The 22,254-nt window shown below is 35.8% G+C and overlaps 1 protein-coding gene across 1 annotated transcript; it reads left to right on the forward strand.

Annotated features, from left to right (window-relative positions):
- Positions 1 to 500: 500 nt before the first annotated feature.
- On the forward strand, positions 501 to 21,350 carry LOC120260056 (protein TIC 40, chloroplastic-like). Its single transcript, XM_039267501.1, has 8 exons — positions 501 to 641; positions 14,159 to 14,258; positions 15,437 to 15,536; positions 15,696 to 15,753; positions 15,857 to 15,874; positions 17,770 to 17,935; positions 21,123 to 21,162; positions 21,305 to 21,350. The coding sequence occupies exons 1-8, from the start codon at positions 501 to 503 to the stop codon at positions 21,348 to 21,350; spliced, it is 669 nt and encodes a 222-aa protein (XP_039123435.1).
- The last annotated feature ends 904 nt before the right edge of the window (positions 21,351 to 22,254 follow it).

Genomic DNA, 22,254 nt, shown 5'->3' on the forward strand with positions numbered 1-22,254 from the left:
TTCATCGAAAACAATGAATTGAATTTAAATTGAAAACAAACAATATCATGTCAATTCTATTTCCCCGCAGTGGAAGATCCCCCTTTCTCAGTGATGCCGGCTGCCCACCCTTCCTTATGTATGAGGGCAACATACTTTAATCTCAGATAAGGGACGTCTGTTTGCGGTAGTCGTAGCTTTTCATTGTTGAGTAATTGTTCGATAAATCGCATGACATAGACGGCGCAGCCGATACTTTCTTTTTTGTCGTGGGGTTTTAATGTCGTGAACTAGTTGATACTTTGCGGTCACTGTCTCGTCGAACTCCATATCAATACAAGTGTTAAATAGTCTCCGCTGTCGAGGTATACATTTGATATTAGAATACTGATTATTTACCAAACACTATTAGTCAAACTCTATTTATCAAAGAACTTACCATTTCTAACGCGTCTTTATCGTACTCCTCACTTTGGCATGAAGAATAATGCATGTATTCTTGTTTGTTATTATCAAGGACCATGGCATGGAAGTGGCCATTTATGATTATCGGGAAGATAACAATGTCAACATCATGCAAATTGTGTGCGGCATCTCCGATCATAGCGAAAGTCATATCAGACGCGTCTTCCTGCTTTGACATAAACAACGCCAGTGGTCATGTGATGGAGATGCGCTTCTTATAAGGATATGGTACTGCGCTCGACTTTTTGTAGTATGTATATGAAAGTGTCCATCACATCGTCTGATTCCATCTCATTCCCGTCAAGCAGCATGAATAGTCTGGACCGTGTGGTCTTTGAGAGAGCCATTCATCCACACGATGCTGTCTAAGTTAAGCAGTAATAGATATAATTAAACGATATTGTAAATATTTAAATAATATCTCAACTATTTAAATGATATTCCAACTAGTTAAACGGTAACTACATAAATTAAAGGTTAACATATAAATGTAAACAACAACATAAAAAAACTTCAAACTTACTTGTCCATAGAGCGTTGAGGAAGATCCTCATCAACTCCCTCGCTCGAATTTGTTGAGTCGTAATTGTCCAAGGTATTTTTTCTTCTTTAGAATAAAGTCTTTCTAAACTTCTTCATATTGTTGGTTGGCAAGGATCACATCTCTCGTTGTTTTTGGTGGCATGCCCTTGCCACTTGTCAATAACTGTTTTGGAATCATCATGCGGCACTGTTGTTGACTGTTGTTGATGTTCAGCACCAGCAATATCTTCCTTCGATGTGAGCACGACGGCAAACGATCAACCGGAGACATATCTTTACATGCTTCTTGTTGTTGTGAGATTGTGTCCGCCTCGATGTGGCAATCGTCACCACTCTGGGTTCCACAGTGGGCATGATTTGGTTGACGATGCGACCCTAACGATCTTCTCGTACCGCCTACGTCAACAGAGCATCAACGGGAGACACACCCTTAGCTGGTTCTTGTTTTTCAAGGATTGTGTCCACCTTTGATGCCGCACTATCGGCCGGCGATTCCACCGTGACGGGGATTTTGTTGACAACAATTAACGATTTTATCAATTGCGGCAATGGCAACATCATCTACGATCTTCTTCACCGTGACGAGCATGTCATCAACGGCGAAAGACTCAATAACAACACAACCGTCGATGGTGGATACAGAGGCATTATTGTTTTCCTCTTTTTTACAAGTCTCTTCAAACGTGGTTGTCTTGGAATGACCATCCCGATGAAGCCGTCGTCGTCAAATTCCGACATCTCGTCCGTCCCGGGTGCTTCATTTGTTTGGAGGGATGGCGCAGTCGATTGTGACTGTCCTTCTAATGCCTCTGTTTATGTAAAAAAATTGCATGTCGTGATTCAAATCGAATAAAAAAAAATTATTACATACAAATCATAATCGAATTAGGACAACATGTGGTTCAAATAAACAAATTTCATTATATTTGGATATATTCAAGATAAGTCTAAAAGACATTTTCGAGATAATCTAAAACATTCAAATCACAAGATCGACCTAGAGCACGGATCTCGAGGGTGATCTAAAAATGTTTAAATCATAAGATCAACCGAGGCCTTGGATCTCGAGGCGATCTAAAATATCCAAATTATAAGATCAGCCTAGAGCACAGATCTCAAGGCGATCTAAAATATCCAAATTATAAGATCAGCCTAGAGCACAGATCTCAAGGTGATCTAAAACATTCAAATCACAAAATTAGCCAAGAGTACAGATCTCGAGGCGATCTAAAATGTTTAAATCACAAGATCAGCCGAGAGCACAGATCTCGAGGCAATCTAAAAACTATTCAAATCATAAGATTAGCCGAGAGCACAGATCTCGAGGCGATCTAAAATATTCAAATCATAAGATCAACTGAGAGCACAGATCTCGAGGCGGTCTAAAATATTTAAATCACAAGATCAGCCGAGAGCACAGATCTCGAGGCGATCTAAAATATTTAAATCGCAAAATCAGCCGAGAGCACAGATCTCGAGGCGATCTAAAATATTTAAATCGCAAAATCAGCCGAGAGCACAGATCTCGATGCGATCTAAAACATTTAAATCGCAAGATCAGCCGAGAGCACATATCTCGAGGCAAAATATAAATTACAAAATTGCCCTTGAGACCATATCTCCAGGCAAAATGCAAATTACAAAATTACCCTTGAGAATTTATCTCGAGGCATAAATACAAATTACGAAAATGTCCTTGAAAATACATATCTCGAGGCAATCTCAAATCTTAGGATAGCCCAAATACACATCCCGAGACAATCCTAAACTTCATGTAGCTTGAGAACAAATCTCAAGGCAACATGAGAAAAATACAAACAGGGGCTCCCAAACACATATCTCGAGGCGATTGAATTTTATTAATTTAATTAAAGTTTGAAAAATAAATTGAAAATTTTTAAATTTTTGATTTTTATCCTCTCTGGAGAATTTATATTAAAATTTTTAAAATTTGATTTTATCCTCTACGGAGAATTTATAAAAATTAAAAATTTTTAAAATTTGATTTTTATCCTCTCTCGAAATTTTATTAATTAAATTTAAAAAAAAAATTCAAAATTTAAATTTTAAATTTAGATTTTTATCCTTTTTCTCTCATTGGTTATGATTATGCGGGGGTTCGGATACTGAGGGATGTTGAAGATAAGAATCGGAAGATTCTTTAAAAAGGAGGAGAGAGAGAAGAAGGAGGAGAAGAGAAGAGAAGAATTCAAGAGGAATAAAAATGAAGGGAAAAAAAGGTTCTCTTGCTTATTTATATAAAATATATATACGTATATATTAAAGAAAAAAGGGAAGAAATCGCCCGCCGTTGCCGTTGTTCACCACCGTGGCATGCTTGAATGGCTGAGATAATGCCGTCAAGCATGCCCCTGCCTTCACGCGTCGCTTTTGCCACTGTTCACCACCGTGGCATGCTTGAATGGCTGAGATAACGCCGTCAAGCATGTCGTTGCCGCTAATCACGCCTGAAGTCATTGTCTGCCATCACCTGTTGTCGCTCGTCGTCATTGCTGCTTGAGTGGCTAAGATAATGCCGCCAAGCAGCTTGACGTCGTCGCTGCTAATGCTCACTGTTTGCATGAGAAGACAGAGGTAAGAAGCTAAAAGCCCCTCGGAGAAGATTTAGAAAAATCGGAAGAGATGAAGATTTAAAAATCGAAAAAAATAAATAAATAAATAGTTGCTCTACTTGGTCGTATCAATATCGATCTCTCCTTTCCTTGGACCTTTCGTAAGACATTGCCTTTGATGGCAAACAATCTATCGAAGCTATAAAAAGAAGATTCTAAGTTGTCATGAGTGAGATGGAAGGGATAACTGAAGAAAGTCTCCTTGGTATACATCCCAACATCTCATGAGTGATGAGCTTGGAATGATACTGAAATCAAATAGATATCGATGTGCTTTTGTTGTCATTGCTATTGCCAAAGAGATATCAAAGCGTAGTCATCAAGCGAGGCTAAAGAGTCACTGAAATATACATGTAAACCACCAATGTCGCTGCTTTTTTCTCGCCAATATATTGAAGCTACCCGTCACCTTTACTGAACAAGGTCAATGTTTCACCCGCATCATGGAGAAAGTTAACAAGTAACGGCTGGGAGAGGTATACGCACTTATTCAAAGACCGAGAAGCTCGATCCGCTTCTTTTCCGCTTCATCGAATTCAAAGCTTTCAACTTTGACATCAATGGCGGGTGGATCGATCCCAAGCATACCGCTCTCAAGGATGAGCTAGATATCGTTATCCCGACCATTAGGAACCTTGACTCCCTTGAGATGTGGAGGGCGTTTCTTCCAGCGTACCACTTCATCATCGTTCAGGATGGAAATCCATCGAGGACCATTAAAATTTCTGAGGGTTTCGACTACGGGCTCCACAACCACGATGATATCAATTGGATCTTGGGGCCTAAAGCATCCCGTATCCGGGTTCAAGGACTCGCTTGTCGGTGCTTTGGGTTTATGATTTCTAAGAAGAAGTATATTCTCACCATTGATGACTGATTGCTTCATAGCAAAGGATCCGCTTTGCAAGGAGATCAATGCACTTGAACAAAGACATAAAAAAACCCCGCCGCGATTTCTCCCCAGATCGGAACTATTGACGAAGGTGGTGGGATTCTCGACTCTAACTCGCTCATCTTCATATCTTGCGCTGTGGCAATGGAGGGGATTACAGTGATCATGCCATCACCGGAAGGCATGAAGCACGCCGGTCCGAGGATGGGGGATATGCTCACCAAGCCCTTCCTTGATAGGTGCAAGCTTGTGCCGCCTGTCACGTAAAAAGATCGGACTTGCAATGGAACTCGTGAAGGTCCGATATAGGGGGTAATATTTCGAGATTGGAAGCCAAATATAATTCGATCCATCAAAGTTTGAGCTCCTCTATAGCATTTTTGGCCTTTGCACATCTCTTATCTTCGTAATTCCTTACTAAAAACACCAAGATACTCAAAACAATGTTTAAATGCCTGCCAAGTCAAGTGATAACCATTCTCAGGAGAGAAGTTATGACAAGGAAATGGCTGTGAAATTCCTTTCGCTTTTATTCATCAAGAAGCACTTGCAGAAAACTTGGTTAAGGTTTGAAGAGATGGATCTTGGAAGAGTGAATGTGTTTCTAGCTTTCGTTGTTATTATTCTGTCCTCATGTGCTCCTTTAAATGCTTAGCTTCAAGTTGGTTTCTATAATGGCGCATGCCCCGTAGCTAAATCCATAGTCAAAGAAGAAGCTATGAAAGCTCTTAATGATGATCCTGGCTTGGGTCAGCCGGCCTCGTTAGAATGCATTTCCATCAAGCAACAAAGATAACTGTAAAAAAAGATTCACCGACAAACAATCCAAGTTTCCGAGGATTTGAAATCATCGATGCAAATGAAATTCGTTCGAGACTCGAATGCAAAGGCATAGTCTTATGCATTTGCAAAAGAAGAGATCGTGGTTCTATTTAGCATGGGAATACCATATGATGTGCCATCGAGCTCACACGAAAAATTCAATGGCAAGGGTTTGTCTCAAGAAGAAATGATCAATCTAACAAGAGCAAGATACACTGGACGTGCTCACCGCACTTCATTCAGAGCACAGACTTTATAACTTCAGCTCAACAGTAAGTCAAGATCCGAGTTTAGATCCAACTTATGCTGAACAACTGAAGAAACAATATCCAAATGGGAGCACCAACCCCAGCATTATGGTGCCAATGGATCCGGATTTTGCTTCTCATAAACATGTTCTCAGGTCCTCCACCAATAGATGTTGCCATACCTTAGAGGCATAAATACTGATTAGCTGAAGCCTTTAACACTTGAGAATAAAAAAAGTGTCAGCTAGTATTATCTTTTAATTTGCATGTATGAACGTGCACATGCACACCTAAAAAGTCTCTTTTGCTACAAGCTTGTAAACATTTTTATCAAAAATATATATATATATATATATACAATAGAAACAAGCAATATGTAGTTAGATGAAAAATGAGAATCATGTTTTGTGTGCATGCATATTCACAAGATGACATTTCAAACGTGTTCATCTCTCACCAAACATATATATGCAAATAAAATAATGAGAAAGCATACATGAAAAAATAATAATAATTATATATATATATATATAAAGCATGCATACGTGCATAAAAATAAGAAAAAGAATAAAATAAAAAAGATGAGAACCATGCATACGTGCATGGCCAGAGAATATAAAAAAATATATATTGAAATGAAAAAGCATGCATACGTGCATGACATAAAAATAAAAAGAATAAAATAATAATAATGATAATACGTGCATAAAATAAGAAAAATAGAATAAAATAAAAAAAATGAGAACCATGCATACGTGCATGGCCAGAGAATATAAAAATATATATAATAAAAAGAATAAAAACAATGATAATAAAAATATGAGAAGCATGTATACCAGCATGACATATTTATTTATCTTGACATGGTGAAAGGACATGCATGCATGTAAGTACCCACCCAATCAAGATGTTTGTGAACATGCATAGCATATAGAGGGAACCACCATTATTCATTCATATATAGAATCTTGAAAGCATGCTGTTGAGTGCAATACACACTTATGTGAACTAAAAATAAAATAATAATAATAATAATAATAATAATACCAAAGGTGGGATGCCATATACAACAACGGAACCGATAGCTCAAGTTTAAATATGTATCAGTTTTCAAATACTGCAACGGGACAACAAACATACTATGACCAGGTTACTCACTTTGTCCAGCAGATAGATGCCCACTTTACTTATCCGCCATCTTATCAGACTTGAGATAGCATGCACATACCACCTTTCTATCAAAGGCATGAAAGAACTACAATAATTACGAGAAGTGCTGAGAAGGAGTTCGAGAGGAATAAGCCTGTTTCAGCAACCAAGGATTTGATAATCACTATTTAGAGGATTGAGATCATAAAGAACAAGTTTCTTATACAAAACACCCTTTAAAACTCATTAATTTGATCAGGAAAATTCTCACAAGTTCAAATTTTCAACACAACTGAAATAAAGCTAGCTGTTTTTTTTTACATCTTACACAAACCTGGGTACCCAAAATGAAACTTAAGCTTAGTCACTATAGCACGCGTCTGCACCGAATCCATTCAACCGCTTAAGACATTCTTCCTCGTACTAACACCAAAACCTGATGATGATCAAATCCCAGCAATCCATTTATTCTTCAAATCAGCTCGCGCTTCAGCTGCCTCGAACTTAAACTATCTTGCTTGATGATGAAATCTGGACCCTTGATCAAACCTTTAAATGATAGGCGATGTTGCTTGATGATGAAATCTCAGCCCTCCAATCCTATCTCTTGATGATTAAATTTAAATTATTCACCATGATGCCTCATAATTTAAATTAATTATATGCTCCTTATATCCACCGTCAATTAATTCTCCTTCTCTAAGTACAAGCTATGCCATCTTGCAAAAACGGACCACATTGAAAACGTTTAATAATGAGATATTTAGACGGCAGTAGGCATGCAATATGGTGACGAGACATATGCAACAAGTTATGCTCAAATATATATGTGATGTGATAAAAAAACATATATATGGATGTATAAAATTCAAACCAAAGCAACCAAGTAAAGATTCAAGATATGAAAAAGAGTCAATATTTGAAAATCAATATAAATCGACAACTGGACTCAGTAGTCTCAAGACATCAAAAAATCGAAGACCCAAAGAGTTCCACAAGTCAGTATTTAAAAAATCTATATAAACCGACAATTGAACTCAACGGTCTCAAGACATCAGAAGTCAAAGACCCAAACAGTTCACAAGTCAATATTTGAAAATCTATATAAATCGACAATTGAGCTCAGTGGTCTCAGGACATCGAAAGTCGAAGACCCAAAGAGTTTCACAAGTCAATATTCAAAAATCCGTATAAATCGACAATTGAACTCAATGGTCTCAAGGCATCAAAAGTCGAAGACACAAAGAGTTTCACAAGTCAATATTTGAAAATCTATATAAATCGACAATTAAACACAGTAGTCTCTAGACATCAGAGGTCAAAGACTCAAAGAGTTTCACAAGTCAAGAAGGAAGCTTCACAAGTATAAAAGCCGAAGCTTATGAAAAGTCAAAATCAAGTCTATGGTTCATCAACATTGAAAAGTCATAACTTGAACTTCAAATCAAATTCAAGATGCAAATCAAATCCAAAATGCAAACGTCCAAGACACAAGTTCAGATACAAGTCAATAAGTCAAGATGATTGTCAAGATGTTTTTCATATTTCTTGTATTCCATGAATTCATATTTATCGAAATAAAAGAAATTGATTGTCACAACTATTTCCTTTTCACACTTATTTCTTAATCGGAGGTTCCTGCGACAATGCCCAGGGTAATTAACATTAAGGGCTTGCCCCTAATGGAAGTCATGAACCCATAATCCCTTGAAGTCATAAAAAATTAAAAGTTGATTTGTGATCCATGCTTTTTAACCGGTCATATCCCAATTAAAGGCCGGGTGGAAAGAAAAGATCCCACAAATTCTGGCACGCCCGGTGGGACTAGATTTCTCCTCCCATCTTTGAAATTAAGTGTGAAAATATGTTGATAAAGAATGTTAATGCTTCATGTCTCATTGTTACCTTATTGGCATGGGGGCACGAAGTGAAGTCACTTTATGACTCTATCTATAAAGGTTCATTAAAAAAAAAATAACAAAATCGAAATCAAAAATCAAAAATCAAAATCAAAATCAAAATCAAAAGATGTTGATAAAGAATGTTAATGCTTCATGTCTTATCGTTACCTTATTAGAATGGGGGACATGAAGTAATGTAAACACTCTATGACTCTATTTATAAAGGGTCAAAAATCAAAAATCAAAATCAAAATCAAAATCAAAAGAAGTTGATAATTCAAAATCAAAATCAAAATATGTTGATAAAAAAAAAGTATCAATGCTTCATGTCTCATTGCCACTTTATTGGAATGAGGGCATGAAGTAGAGTTACTGATGACTATATCCATAACAGGCCATTAAAAATCAAAAATCAAAATCAAAAATCAAATTTTTGATGATGCGACTTTTATCGATATGTCATCGAGTCTGCACGTTATCACCTGCAAGCTCACATATGAACTTGTCGAAATATATATATATATATATATCAAAATCAAAAATTAAAAGATGTTAATGCTTCATGATTCATCGATTACCTAATTGGAATACTGAGCACAGTAAAAGTCGCTTTATGACTCTATCTATAAAGGGCCATTTATCAAAATCAAAAATCAAAATTTGATGATGTCGGGAGCTTTATCAACGACATGTTGAGTGCGCTATCGTCATTTGCCAAGCTCATATATGAACTTGTTATCGATGATTTGTGAGATTCGGTTCTAGTCAATAATTAGATTAAAGGGGCAAGTCACCAAGTCTCATTGAAATTGAAGACTAAAATATGACAACACACACATAAAAATATAATATAAAAGAGGTTTGTATTTGGTGGAAAGAAAAGATCCCACGACCTCGACCCGAGGTGACAAGCCGAGGAAACTCGGTCATCAACTATATGGAGCACGCTGAAGAGTTGCAGTGACATCTTCAGCTAGTGCCGTCGGGAGGGACGCGCACGATCGGTCGGGGGGACTGTCCTTGTTGTGATGGGGGGTGTTACAATCCAGCGGGGTAGGGGAGGGCCTCTCCGGCGTCGAGGAATGCGTGCACGCGTTGTCCTGGAAGTTGGCCAGAATAAATATATCTTCATCAGCATTCGTCGGGACCAGTTCAGGAAACTAATATATGTAAACCAAACAATCTCAACGAAATCATTCTGTTTAAACAATAACAAATATATTTAACCATTTAACTTATATATTTAAACGGTATCGAATGGTTTAAAACATAAACAAAATGTTTAAACTCTAAAAAAATACTTTTAAACAGAAAATAAATACTGTTAAATGCTTAATACTATATTTAAACATTAACTACTGATATTAAAACATTGTTCATGATTTATTACCTTTTTTCCTTCAAGAGATGACAAACTGGTTTCCATCGTCGCTTGCTTCCGATAACTATTTTCACCATAGCACAACATCCTTGGAGTCTTGCTGAAACGGACTTTCTTTCCGGTTCCAGTCAGCTCGTAAAACAAGATGTTTAGTGATGATAAAAATATAAGGTTTTAAATGTAACCTCTCAATTCTTAAACAGAGATATCACTTATTAAACAAAGACAACAATATTTAAACGGAGGCATACATTTTTAAAATAAAACTCATTTCTTAAACGGAAAACTCATTTGTAAACCTGCAACCATATCAAATGAAATGGGAAAAGTACGTTATAAACATTACACAAATCTGAATACCTGAACCTTTGGATCCTATTGGAAAATATATTCGGGTATTACTCTGATTCATGATGAAGAATTTTTCTCTGAGTAACCTTGTGGAGAAACCCTAAGTGGAAAGAACAAGGGACCTAAGTGTGAAAGTTTATAAAAGATTTTTGATTTAAAGAGTAATAGAAAAAGATTGATATAAAATGTTTCGAAAACCAAGGACTGAAAAGGTAAGGCGGTGGGGACCTTTTTGAAATATTGTGTTATACTTCAAGGACCATTGGATAATTTGAAAGGATCTTTTGAAAATACTATTTTATAATTTCAGGGACCATTTGTGAGTTTTTCAGGGACTGTTTTGTAAGAAATTATGTTTTTGAGGGACTAAAATGTAAATTTCGGCTGAATCATAAGATTGGAGAAAAAATCTAGAGCTTGAGTGTTGTTCATCTTCTTCTCCACCATTTGCTTACAAGATGGAGAGTTTTTAAAAAAGAGAGTGAGAGATTTGAGAGAAATTGGAAGAGATAAAGTTTGGTATTTGGAGGAGAATGGATGAAGTATTATTTGGTAAAGTATTTTGATGATTTATTTATTTATATACTTGAATGTATGTGTGTGTGTATTTGGTGGATTTAATGAAGAAAAATGATGGATTTGAGTAGAAAAACTTGGTATGTTGTTGTAGATGATGAGATGATAAATTGTTTTGAAAAACCTTGTATTTGGGATGAAATTGCTTTGAAAATGGAGATGAGATTTTCGGTTTCATCGTAGCGATCTTTAGAAGACCAGAGATTAAAAATTAGTTTAGTTAATTAAATTGATGATTATGATGATTAGGAGGTTAATGATAATGGTTAGATTGAAATGGCTGAAGTTAGCCAAGTTGAACGTTTGGCTGGATCAAACCAAGTTGGATGAATTGATTGAGTTGAATTAATTTGCTGAGTTGGGAGCTTGATCAAATCAAGTTGAGATAGTTTAGGTTTGGTTCAGTTGATTTGGGTTGAGGGTTTTGGGACTCGAACCAAGTTGGTTCAAAATGATTTTGAATAAGTGAATTGAGTTGGTTCAAGCTGGTTCAGTTTGATTGAGTTTGGTTCGTCTGCAATTAAGCTGGTTCAGTCGATTGAGCTTTGGTTCAATGGAATTGAGATTGGTTCAGATTGGTTTAACGTGTTTAGTCTAAATTGAGTTGGTTTAAGTGCAATTGAAAAGCCATTGGATTATGCAAGGGTCGGATTTTTAACTCGATCGGGAAGATGAGTCCCAATAGAGATTGATTATTATTTTTGTATTTTCTTTGAGTTTAAATATATTATTTATTTTTATTATATTATTCTCATAGGGTGTTGTTCGGGCCTCGAGGAGTGCAGGCTCAGTGAGCTTGAACCCAAAGGACACCCAGTGAGTTGGTAGTGGCTATTATTTTTAAATAATTGATTAATTATTATTATTTTGAAATAATTATTTAATGGCTAGTATTTTAAAATAATTATTTAAGTATTTCTTTTTATCATGTTTAATTAGCGTATAATGTTGAGGGTATACGATATATTTATTTGCCATTGATGTTCCCCGACAATCGTATTGATACATCAATTTTTGTATATTATACATATTTATAAATAGTATAAATATCATGTATATGTGATTTAATTATTCGGCTCATGAATTTATTTTTGGATGGTTATATATGCTTTGATTTGGAATGATTTGTGAAATCATGCGTGTATTAAAATGTTTTACCGACAATATTTGTGGGATCGGTTTTCATTCCCTGGACAGGAATGGTATTTTAGTATTTGGACTTTCTTTCGGTATTATGCATGTATCGTCTCGCTGAATGTCCCGGATAAGGATCATGATGATATGATTTATACGGTCTAGTACTATTACCGTGCTCTACATGTCGGCTTTTGGATGGGCGACGGGCTGAGGCCCGACCATCTGCGAGTAGTGGGTCCCCACCGGGCCAGCCCTTAGAGGTGGCGTGGTGGACTCGAGTGTTGATTGGTCCGGATCAGGTGGAGCGTGAGGCCCTGATTGGATGATACATCGATCCCGGGGTCACCACACGGACCGGCTGTGCCAACGCTCAGGTTATGAGGACCTTGACGGCTCCCCAACCTCAGTCAGCGACGGGCTAAGTCGGGGAGAGTTTTTCAGTGCTATGGATTTGAGAATGGTTTTATATTATCCGTTATTTTGACATTGATTTATGATGAATTTATGTTTTCAAAGAGTTATTTAAAGATGTATTTTGCTAGAATTCTTGTATTTGAGGGAAAATTGGGAAAAATTATTTGAGAAGTTGAGTATTTATATCTTTATATATCTGATGTATTTTAGTATTTGAAATTATTAAGCCACCACCGACCATCGAATGTCTTTATGTGCTTGCGGAGGCAGGCCCTAGATCACTGATCGAGTATAGAGCTAGTCAGGATTGAGTCCAGGACTGCAGTGGGTCCTCTTTCTTTCTTTCTTGTTATTGGTGTCATGATCTTGGCAGTATGCAAACGTAAATTGGGAGTGATTATATTTATTGTGATTTATGTTGAACATGTACTTGGTGAAAAATTGTAAATTGTGATTTATGAGAGTACGATTTTGTTTTAAAAACATGGTGTCGGGTCTTCGGGTTAAAAGGGAATTTTAACCGATGGGTCTACATTTACCCCATTGAAAGAGGGTGGGTGTGACATAAATCATAACAATCGAAAAAAACTATTTCGATCATGTACACGATCGATAATGTAAAAACAAAACAAAAACCCTAGCGAGAAATCTCCCTGCAGACTAACAAAACCTCAACCGAGAAATCCCCCTGCAGACTTCAATATCTTCCAATAAAAACAAAACCACAAAACAAAACAAAAAAATCTTTCTTTAGAATGTAATAGTTAACATAAAACCATAATCACAATTTCTTCAATACCCAAGATCGCAAACCGATGAAATCGCCGAATCACTTACATGGACTTCTCCTTTGAGATACCGCGTGGAAAGAGAAAAGTCTAAAATTACGGAGGATGTGCAGTAGAGACAACTTTGGAAAGGGAAAAGTCAAGACACGAGTCGAGAAAAACAAATATACGACTCCAAAGAAAGTCGCTCTCGATTACCCTAAGAACCCCCACCCTCCCTCCCCCACTTCTTCTCAAAACCATTGAAATGATTGCAGGCCATAACTTCCCATACAAGGGCAATTTCGTCCATAAAATTTAAAAATAACTCCGCTAACCACTGCTATACATGGTTTGAGGGTTTGAAAACATTGAGTTTAAAAAGAATAGGTTTTTAGGGATTGCCAAATTAAGGAGGTGTTTTTGACAATATTACAAACTTAGGGGTTTTTTTGGTAATTTCGGGTTTTATTTATTATATATATATATATATTTTAATCTTGAAAAGATATATATTTCTAAATCAAGTATATAAATAAATAAATGAATATACAACCATTGTTTTTTTTTATTGAAAAATACTTTTAAAAAAATCCATATAATAATTGGGCCCATACCCGAAACCCACACCCCCAATCCCCCAAAAAGCAGCCCAACAAATCATAATAATAATAATAATAAAAACATTGGAAAAATTTGAACACGTGGAGCGCACGTGCGAGAGTGGTGAGGGCGTTCCCGTATTATCCATCTTCTTTCACTGATGGGATCTTCATAAACCCTCGAGTTCTCTCTCCGGCGAAGAAGACGATGGAAACCTTCGCTTTGGCTTCCCCCAAAATCCCCTTCTTTGCTACTTCTCCGGCCTCGCCGCCGCCCATCGTATGACGTTCCTGGGAGGGAATCTTCCGAAGCGGAGGCACGAGGAGGACCGGCCTTGTGCTCGCCTCGCTTAATCGGGGAACCGGCGATGAAACCTCTCAGAGGATCTTCAGAATTGGTATCAGTGACCTCGTATATTAATTGTTTTTTTGAATTTGAGTTTTGCGTAATTTGATTCGGGAATGATGCGGGAGCTGAGAACTCGTTGGAATTCATTAGGACTGGGTGGTGATGATCTCTGAGCTTATGGGCTAAGGAATTTACTTGGGTGTTAGAAAAAGCTGAAAAAGATCCAAGAAAGAGAGAAATTAGGTTATTTATTTATTTATTATAATTAGCTTTTGGCGTAGGTTTAAAAAGCTGGTTTCTGATTTTTTTGGCTGCATAGGTTTTGATTTAGAGGATTTTTTTATTTTTTTATTTATTTATTTATTTATTTATTTTTTTGGTTTTTTGGCGCAGAAAATGCTGATTGAGTTTTAAATAATTATTGTATCAATATCAAAATGTGGTCTTTGTGTTTGTGGATGTATGTAATGGCACGATTGATATGCTATTGCCATAAATAGTTCTTATTAGGACATTGCCATGCCCCCTGTCAATGCCTGCTTTTTATCATTTCTGATTGCATAGGTTCAGAACTTACTTATGGCGTGTTGTTTGTGTGAATTTTATTAACTGATCATGATAATTTAAACACTATGGAGCCTTTTGCTGTATGAATTTTTTTATTATCTATACAATGATCAGTCCTTGTGCTATGCTTTGTTCATTACTTAATGATGTTTGTTCTTCTTTGCAACAAAGACCAAATTGCTACATTCTTAATAGCTTTCAGCTATCTATTGTCTTTTCCTTTGTCACTTTGCAATTGATTTATGATTTATCAAATTAATTCAAGCAGAACTTCTTAGAGTGCCATGTCAGATCAAGTTAACCTAATATCATGCCAGAGAGAAAGTTAAAGATTATTTTTCACATCTGATCTCAGCTTTTCATTGAGCCTTTTGTTCTATGTAGCAAGTTTCATGATTTTGTTATATTTTTTATAATAAGTATATTGACCAGATGGCGTATTCATGAAGTTTCGGTGTATCTAGTTCTGTCTGACTTCTGTGATTTGATCTGTATTTTTAGTCTAGATCATCCATTATAAATATATACTGCACACTGTGACTTTTGTGTGAGCAGTTGTCTAAAAATTCTAACTAACAATCTCCTTTTGCTTTTTGGATGTATTTTTTTCAAAGCCTGAATTTGGCCCAAAATGTGACTAGTTTTTCTCAATCCATTTAGGGTTTGCTAGCATTTCATCTCCAACTGACAATTCTACGACAACAACCACCACCACCAGCGGAACTCCTCAAATCACTATTCCTCAGACTTCATCAAGCTTGTAATTTTCATATATTCACTGATTTCTTCTGCTTTTCTTTCAGGCAGGCCAATCATTGTAGTTTCTATGGACTGTTCAGGCTCTGGATGTTTTTATGCTTTCTATTGGCTGCATATTATTTTAATATGTTTATATATTCATCTGGATGAGATTTTGCAGAGGATCACCTCTTTTTTGGATAGGAGTTGGTGTTGGATTGACAGTTTTATTCACCACGGTGAGATGCATTTATTTCTCATTTGGCTTGCTAGTTATTTTTGCTATGATTTTAGCTTTACTTTGCTTTTGTCACTGCTAACTATCCATTTAATTGTATGCAGGTCTCGTCAAAGTTAAAGGTGAGCTTTGTTCATCATTGTTTATGCTTTCAAGGTAGATTGTACACTTGAAATGTTAAATCTTACAAAGCAAATTGGATGCATGTTATTTTCGAAGAAATTGAGATGCAAATAGAATTGTCTTGCTAAATGGTTAACATGTTTTTATGTCTTATTTATTTGTGTAAAGGTTAAATCATCACTGTTAAAGTTTCATTATCAATTGTCATTGCTAACTTGGCTTGTTGACTTTTACTTAGATCTTTGAAATAATTAGCTATTTAATTATATTTAGCCTGCAGTATGATGGATCCTTGCTCTGCCAAACTATTTCTAGAAAATGCAAACACACTCACAAATGTTATAAACCAGCCTCTGAACACAGAAAAGTCAGCAAACCAAAGTGGGAAAACTGGAATTTTTAGTATTGAAATAATTCTAACTTAGTAGAAAATTAGAAGGAAAATTAAACGTCTAGAACCTTTGAGACTCCTGGAATTGCCCCAATAGCCAATCCTTTTCCTCTCCTCCTTGCATCCCCATCATCTCTGATATATTTCTCTGCCCATAACTGCATCCCCACTAATTTCCACTGAAAGCAAACCACGTGTACAGCTTCTCTCTGTGTCTTGCCAAACAAAATAGTTATGCTGGGGGCCCATTATCCGCTGTGGGAATGCATAGCCCACCCAACGTACACCTGCTTAATTGGGGGTCTGTCACACTATTTGCTAAGATCTATTCCATATGAAGTTTTGGTATAAGTGGCATCATTGTAGATCTGATGTAGTAATATAGTTTAGGGTGGTGTAAATGTACTTGGACAGGCATCCAATATTTCAATTCTCTATAATATGTAAGCGCATGCTTTTATAACCATTCATAAATGTGAACATGCTGTTGCACATGTACAGTTTTCTTCTTTTGGAATGATCTTTTCTTTATGCATTCTATAACAGCCAATGCTACATCTCGAGTACCTTTTCATGGATCTGAAACTGAACACGCACTACATGAGATGAGGAGATATCTATATATTAGTATATGGTGATAATGTGGACCCTTGCATGCTGTTAACCAGATGGCATGTTGTTTTGGGGAAATTCAAGCTTGACCTTTGTTCATTTTTTTATCACTCTACCTTTGGTTTAGTTTGTGGTAAATATGGATGCTCACGTACTGTATCTTCCAAATTAATATGGGATTTGACAAAATCTGATCTTGACACCGTTCTTCTGAGATATTCTTCAGTTAGGTTTTGGAGGGTTGTGTGATAAAGTTGAAAAGTTCACTTTCATGTATATGTATGTATATATATTTTTATATAGAGCCTTAAAGATAAAACATCTTGACCTAGTAGTCAGAATATTGAAATATAATCACTTGAATGCTAAATAGAGGAGAAAGAACTGGAAATTTGGAATGATTAAAGTATTAAACATTCTCCATTTAGTGCCACGAAAATGTCTCGACTTCTATACGCCCTCTATTTTTGACGCTGGTTGTTGAACAGCTTTTAGAAGAATCTTGTACTAACCTAAATGATTAGCATATAAGAATTAGATCAATATTGAATGTAAATCATTTCTTACTGTTTCAAGTGTCATGTTATAGGACCGCAGTGCGGTAGCACATGTATTCAATTAATGTACAACAAACTGTAATTAATCATAATATGAGGCATGTTAAACTGCACTTCTGTGACAGGGAGTTCAATTAACTACAACCAGGCGTTATTTATTTTTCAATGTAGCATAAGTTATTTTATTTCAAGAAATAAGCAAGAATTAATTGACGGAGCAAGGTTTTATGGTATTGATGGCATCAGCTTGGCATTTCCTTAGATTGCTCACTGCTGTATTTATGTTGATGTTTTATGTCTGGTTAACAGCCTAACATGCAAGCTGTTGTCACAGAGATATGCAATGCAACAAGTTGTTAAGACTATGATTGGTCAAACAGCAACAAGTAATGGTGGGTTAAGTAATGCTCCTGGGTTTCCAGGCACTCAATTTCCATTTCCTCCCATAGCACCATCAGCTCCACGGGCCACTTCATCAACACTCAGTTGCTTCACAATCGGTGAGTTACTGTGGATGTCCCACCAACGAAGTGATTCGATTCCATCAGTCAATGATGAGATTGAGAGAGACACAGGAACCAAAAATATGAGTATATTAGCAGATGCAAAGCAGCAATTGTACCTGCTGCTTCATGAATTCTGCGGTTTTCTATATGGCTATGAAATTAGTTGTTAGTATATTTACCTTTCTTTCTTTTTTTTTTAAATTTAATTGTTTACTATCTAGTAATGCAAATATGATATTAGTTGTAGACCAGGAAAACCTCTTGTGCATCTTCTGTTTCATGTTTTTTGATTGCCTCTTTATGTCCAGCAATTAGTTTGTCATATTTACTTGTCATTTTTAGGTACTGTTTTTCTTCCAAATAAGGAACATAAAGAGTCATTGCATTTGCTTTACTTATTCTAGTTTTATCAGGTTATGTTGTGAGTTGATGATAAATCTGATTGCAGAATAACTCCTGCTAAAACTCGCTTTTTCATGTCTCATTTTCTTCATGTAAAATGTAGAATACAAAACCAAGCATTCCACAAGCAGTACATTGAGTGCTAGTGACTTAAATAATTTAGTGGCTAGAATTTAGGTGTTTTCTTGATTTCTCCTATTACAGAGCTTATGCTGAATCAATCAATTGTCTTCCTTTTATTAGAAAAGCATAGAACACAACCATACTTGATACATAGATTTGCGGAGTAAACACTGGAACTCTGTTGACTCCCAAGATGATTGAGCACTGCTTGTTTCTGGGTCACAATCTATGTACCCTGTTTTAGTTGGCAAACTCGTGAGATCACGAGCTCCTTAAGCTGGCTTTTTGGAATCCAATTTGCTTGTTTCTTCTTCCATTTTTGCATGGAGATGGAACTTGCTAGACTCTAGTTGGGGAATGATGGACGCAGATAATATGCAGATTAGTGAGACATTGAAACAGGGCTGTCCTATATGACCATCAGCATAGCTGCTGGTATTTTCTTTCCCGCTCTGGAAGAATAGGTTTAGATAACCAAATGGAGAAGTTGAGTGGTTAGACAACTGGGCAGAGAACCACATTTGAGGGCAGTGTAAACCCAAGGATCACTCAGTGGAAATTCTTGAATCACTTGTGTTCATAGAGATATCTGAATTCTTGTATAACCCTTGGTTTCAGTTTCTTGCTCTCCGTTATAAGGTCTGTGAGCCTATTTAGTAAACTTTTTTAGTATGTAATTGGCTGGACTGCCATAAGCTCATCTAAAAGCTAGATTTTGATGATTGGGATATCTCAAACTATTAAAGAAGTGCTTTTATAGTTGTTACTATTTTATTGTTCAATAACCATTCAATAGTTTGTTTGTTTTATTTTGTTTTTGCTTTTTCTCCCATTTGATCAACTCATGTGTTCTTCCTTTCTGTGAGTCTCTGGAGTTTTGAAAATGTTAAAGTCGTTTATTGGTATTTATTCCATAATGGTTTCACTGATTAGATAGATTACCTCTTGCAGCTTTTGTTGATGTTTCCCAGAAGAGCAGAAGGAATCATTGAAAGCTATAAAGCAACAACTATGATGCAGCCACAGTGGAAGTAAGTTTGTGTCATTTTTATAAAAGCTTGCAGGTACAATTGCTTTATATTAGGCATGTTGTTGAACCATGATTCTTGGGGTTTCACCAAATGGTGCTGCTTGTCAAAGCGGGTAAAGCGGTCTAATCATCAGTCTAGTAAGCAATCAGCTTATTACTTGCCATTCATCCATGTTCAATTTCTTTTTATCCTGTCATTGTCATCATTTATTGTGTTTGAAGCTGCTTGCATATTTCTTTAGGTAGCCTTCACTGGTTTCGTATACTGTGGGGAATTTTGTTTTGCAAATTTTGGTTTAATAACCATGGAATGGAAATGGCTTACACTTGGCTATTAATTCCATGACTTTTTTTTTTTCTATTTTCTTTACAAGGTTTCAGCATATTATGTTGGATTGTAACTTCATATAATACCTTAGTGTCTGGAAATCTTTTCCTTGTGTAAATTATGTACAAGCTAGCCAATTACTTGACTAGGTCAACCTGCATCTGATTATCAGTTGAAGCATTGAGGAAAATATGGAAGACCCAACTGTGCAGCAGATGGTTTATCCGTGAAGTTGATTGATATATTTTTTCATTCTACAGTATACTTGTTGATCAGTGCTCATATAGATGAAAACAAGTATCTCAGCAACTACTAGAACCAGGTGAATATTTGTTTATTCTGGACATATTTCTGCTAGCATTTCACAGTTCATTTTCTGGTTTCAGGCTAATTGTTTTAGTTCAATATTCATGACAACAAATCTGATTGCATTATGAGTTGATCTAATTCCCCAAGGAAAGGCCTTATTTGACTGTTGTGAATGTGTGTTATGTTATAGGCTTTCAAAGCATGTCAGCATCAAACGGCACTTTTTGTCGATAAATCACTAACTTGCTAACTTCAGTCAACATTGAGTAATTAGGTTTCAAGACTTGTATACACATTAAAGCTTGGTATGGGCTATTGAATAGATAGTCGAAGGAAGGTATATGATGGAATATTTTTGTGTTTTGACGTTGTTGTTGCCATTTCTATTGCTTCTAACTTCTTAGCTCAGTTCTAATTTATGTTGTGTGCTCACAACTTAGAGTTCACCGTGTAATAAAAACTTTCTCAAGAATTCTGTATCAAATTATTTATGAATTTGAATTAGTTGTTAGTTTCATTATTTGCATCAAAGCTCCTAAGGTTTTAAACTTAAATGCATTTTTCAACATCTTATTTTTATAAAATTCTGGATTTTCATACTTAAAATTCCAATAAAGTAATTCTGAACTCAGAATATGTTAAAAATTCTTAAGTCCTTATTTATCACAAATGCTGAACTCATGTTCAGGAACTGATTTAGTTGATATATAACTTTCCTGAATTATTTGTCTTGCTGTTGTGCCAACTAGCTTAATGAAGCTTCTGTCATCATTTTACCGCTGCTAACTAGTTGCGCTTTTTTTCCATTTAATTTGCTTTTAAATGTGTAATCATCTTATTGCTAGTAACTATTTAGCTTTGGCTGAAGCACAACTGTGATATGTATTCTGTGCACTTTATGTTATACTATATTGTACCTCTCCTTTGTTGTTTTGTTTTTTGTTTTTCCTGTCTGTATTAATCACTTTCCCTGTTTTGAATTTCTTCAGCTACCTACCGAGGAGATGAGGAACCCAACTACTTTTTAAGGTACTGTTCACCCTTTACTTGCATGATTATCAAATCTTCCTTTTTTTCATTTTATTATGCTGAGAGCTATGTTCTCTCACTTCTATGCAAGCTGGTCTTCACCTTTGCTGATATAATGGCAACAATGTATTTTTTTTTCCAGGGATGCTACAGAATCCATACACCGCCAGCAACGAGATATGCTGTAAGACATTTCTGATTTCTGTTCTTGTTTAAGCACATACTCATAACATGATGGATGGGTGGTTTTCACAATGGTGATTTCTAAGTTTCTAATTGTTATCTTGTTTGTTGATCTCATTTACCATTTGATCATTACCTACTTTCTAACCATTAGCCATTTCTCTGTTGCCAAGTTCATGATCTGTATAGTTGAGTTTCTAATTGCGACGTTCATTGATCTTATACCCATTTAGTTGTTGGTTTTCTTGTTAATTTATGTTGCATAATCAGTAATCATTCTTGTCCTGACAATTTTTGATGGTTTATAGAATCTGATTGTTAAATTTTAATTGTAAACTGTCCATTTATCTATCATCCAGTAACCATTCTTTACTTGTTTAGCTATGTTGTATAAACATCATTTGCTTTTCTGCCAAACTTGATGGATGCCACAATTGAATATGAATTTTATTTTTTTATTAATATTATATTTGTCTATTAGCTGTGTTGTTATTAGAAATCTTCATGGTGAGTCCTCTATTCAACTGTCTGTAATTATAAATGAAGTTGTATAACACTGAAATAGATTGATCTTGTCATTCTAACCAGTAATCATCTCTTGTGCTCCTTGATAATAGAGAAAAAAATAATGTATGTATGCTTTCTTATTGAGTGTGAATTATAGATTAAAATGTTATTCAAATATATATGTTAATCTTTGAATATCAGTTGTTATCTAAATTTTTTTTTCTTCTTAGCAATAATATGGGTGGAGGCAGTGAATGGGACAACATACGATGGAATCCATGAAAATTTGATCTTAGCAGCCCTGAGGTGAAGCTAAACAATTTGGTGAGTCAGAAGAATTGGTGTTGCGGTAACTAGTGTTTTTAACATATTAGGCTGAAGTCTAGTCTGTTGTCACAATAT

This window comes from Dioscorea cayenensis, chromosome 5, assembly GCF_009730915.1.
Source record: "Dioscorea cayenensis subsp. rotundata cultivar TDr96_F1 chromosome 5, TDr96_F1_v2_PseudoChromosome.rev07_lg8_w22 25.fasta, whole genome shotgun sequence".
NCBI lineage: Eukaryota > Viridiplantae > Streptophyta > Magnoliopsida > Dioscoreales > Dioscoreaceae > Dioscorea > Dioscorea cayenensis.

What these genes read in the sequence shown, in the direction of transcription:
- LOC120260056 (XM_039267501.1), top strand. Translation starts at nt 501, where the DNA reads ATGGCATGGAAGTGGCCATTTATGATTATCGGGAAGATAACAATGTCA. An exon ending in TCAGAGGATCTTCAGAATTG is followed by an intron (nt 14,259 to 15,436) that starts GTATCAGTGACC and finishes CAATCCATTTAG; the next exon opens with GGTTTGCTAGCATTTCATCT. An exon ending in CCTCAGACTTCATCAAGCTT is followed by an intron (nt 15,537 to 15,695) that starts GTAATTTTCATA and finishes GAGATTTTGCAG; the next exon opens with AGGATCACCTCTTTTTTGGA.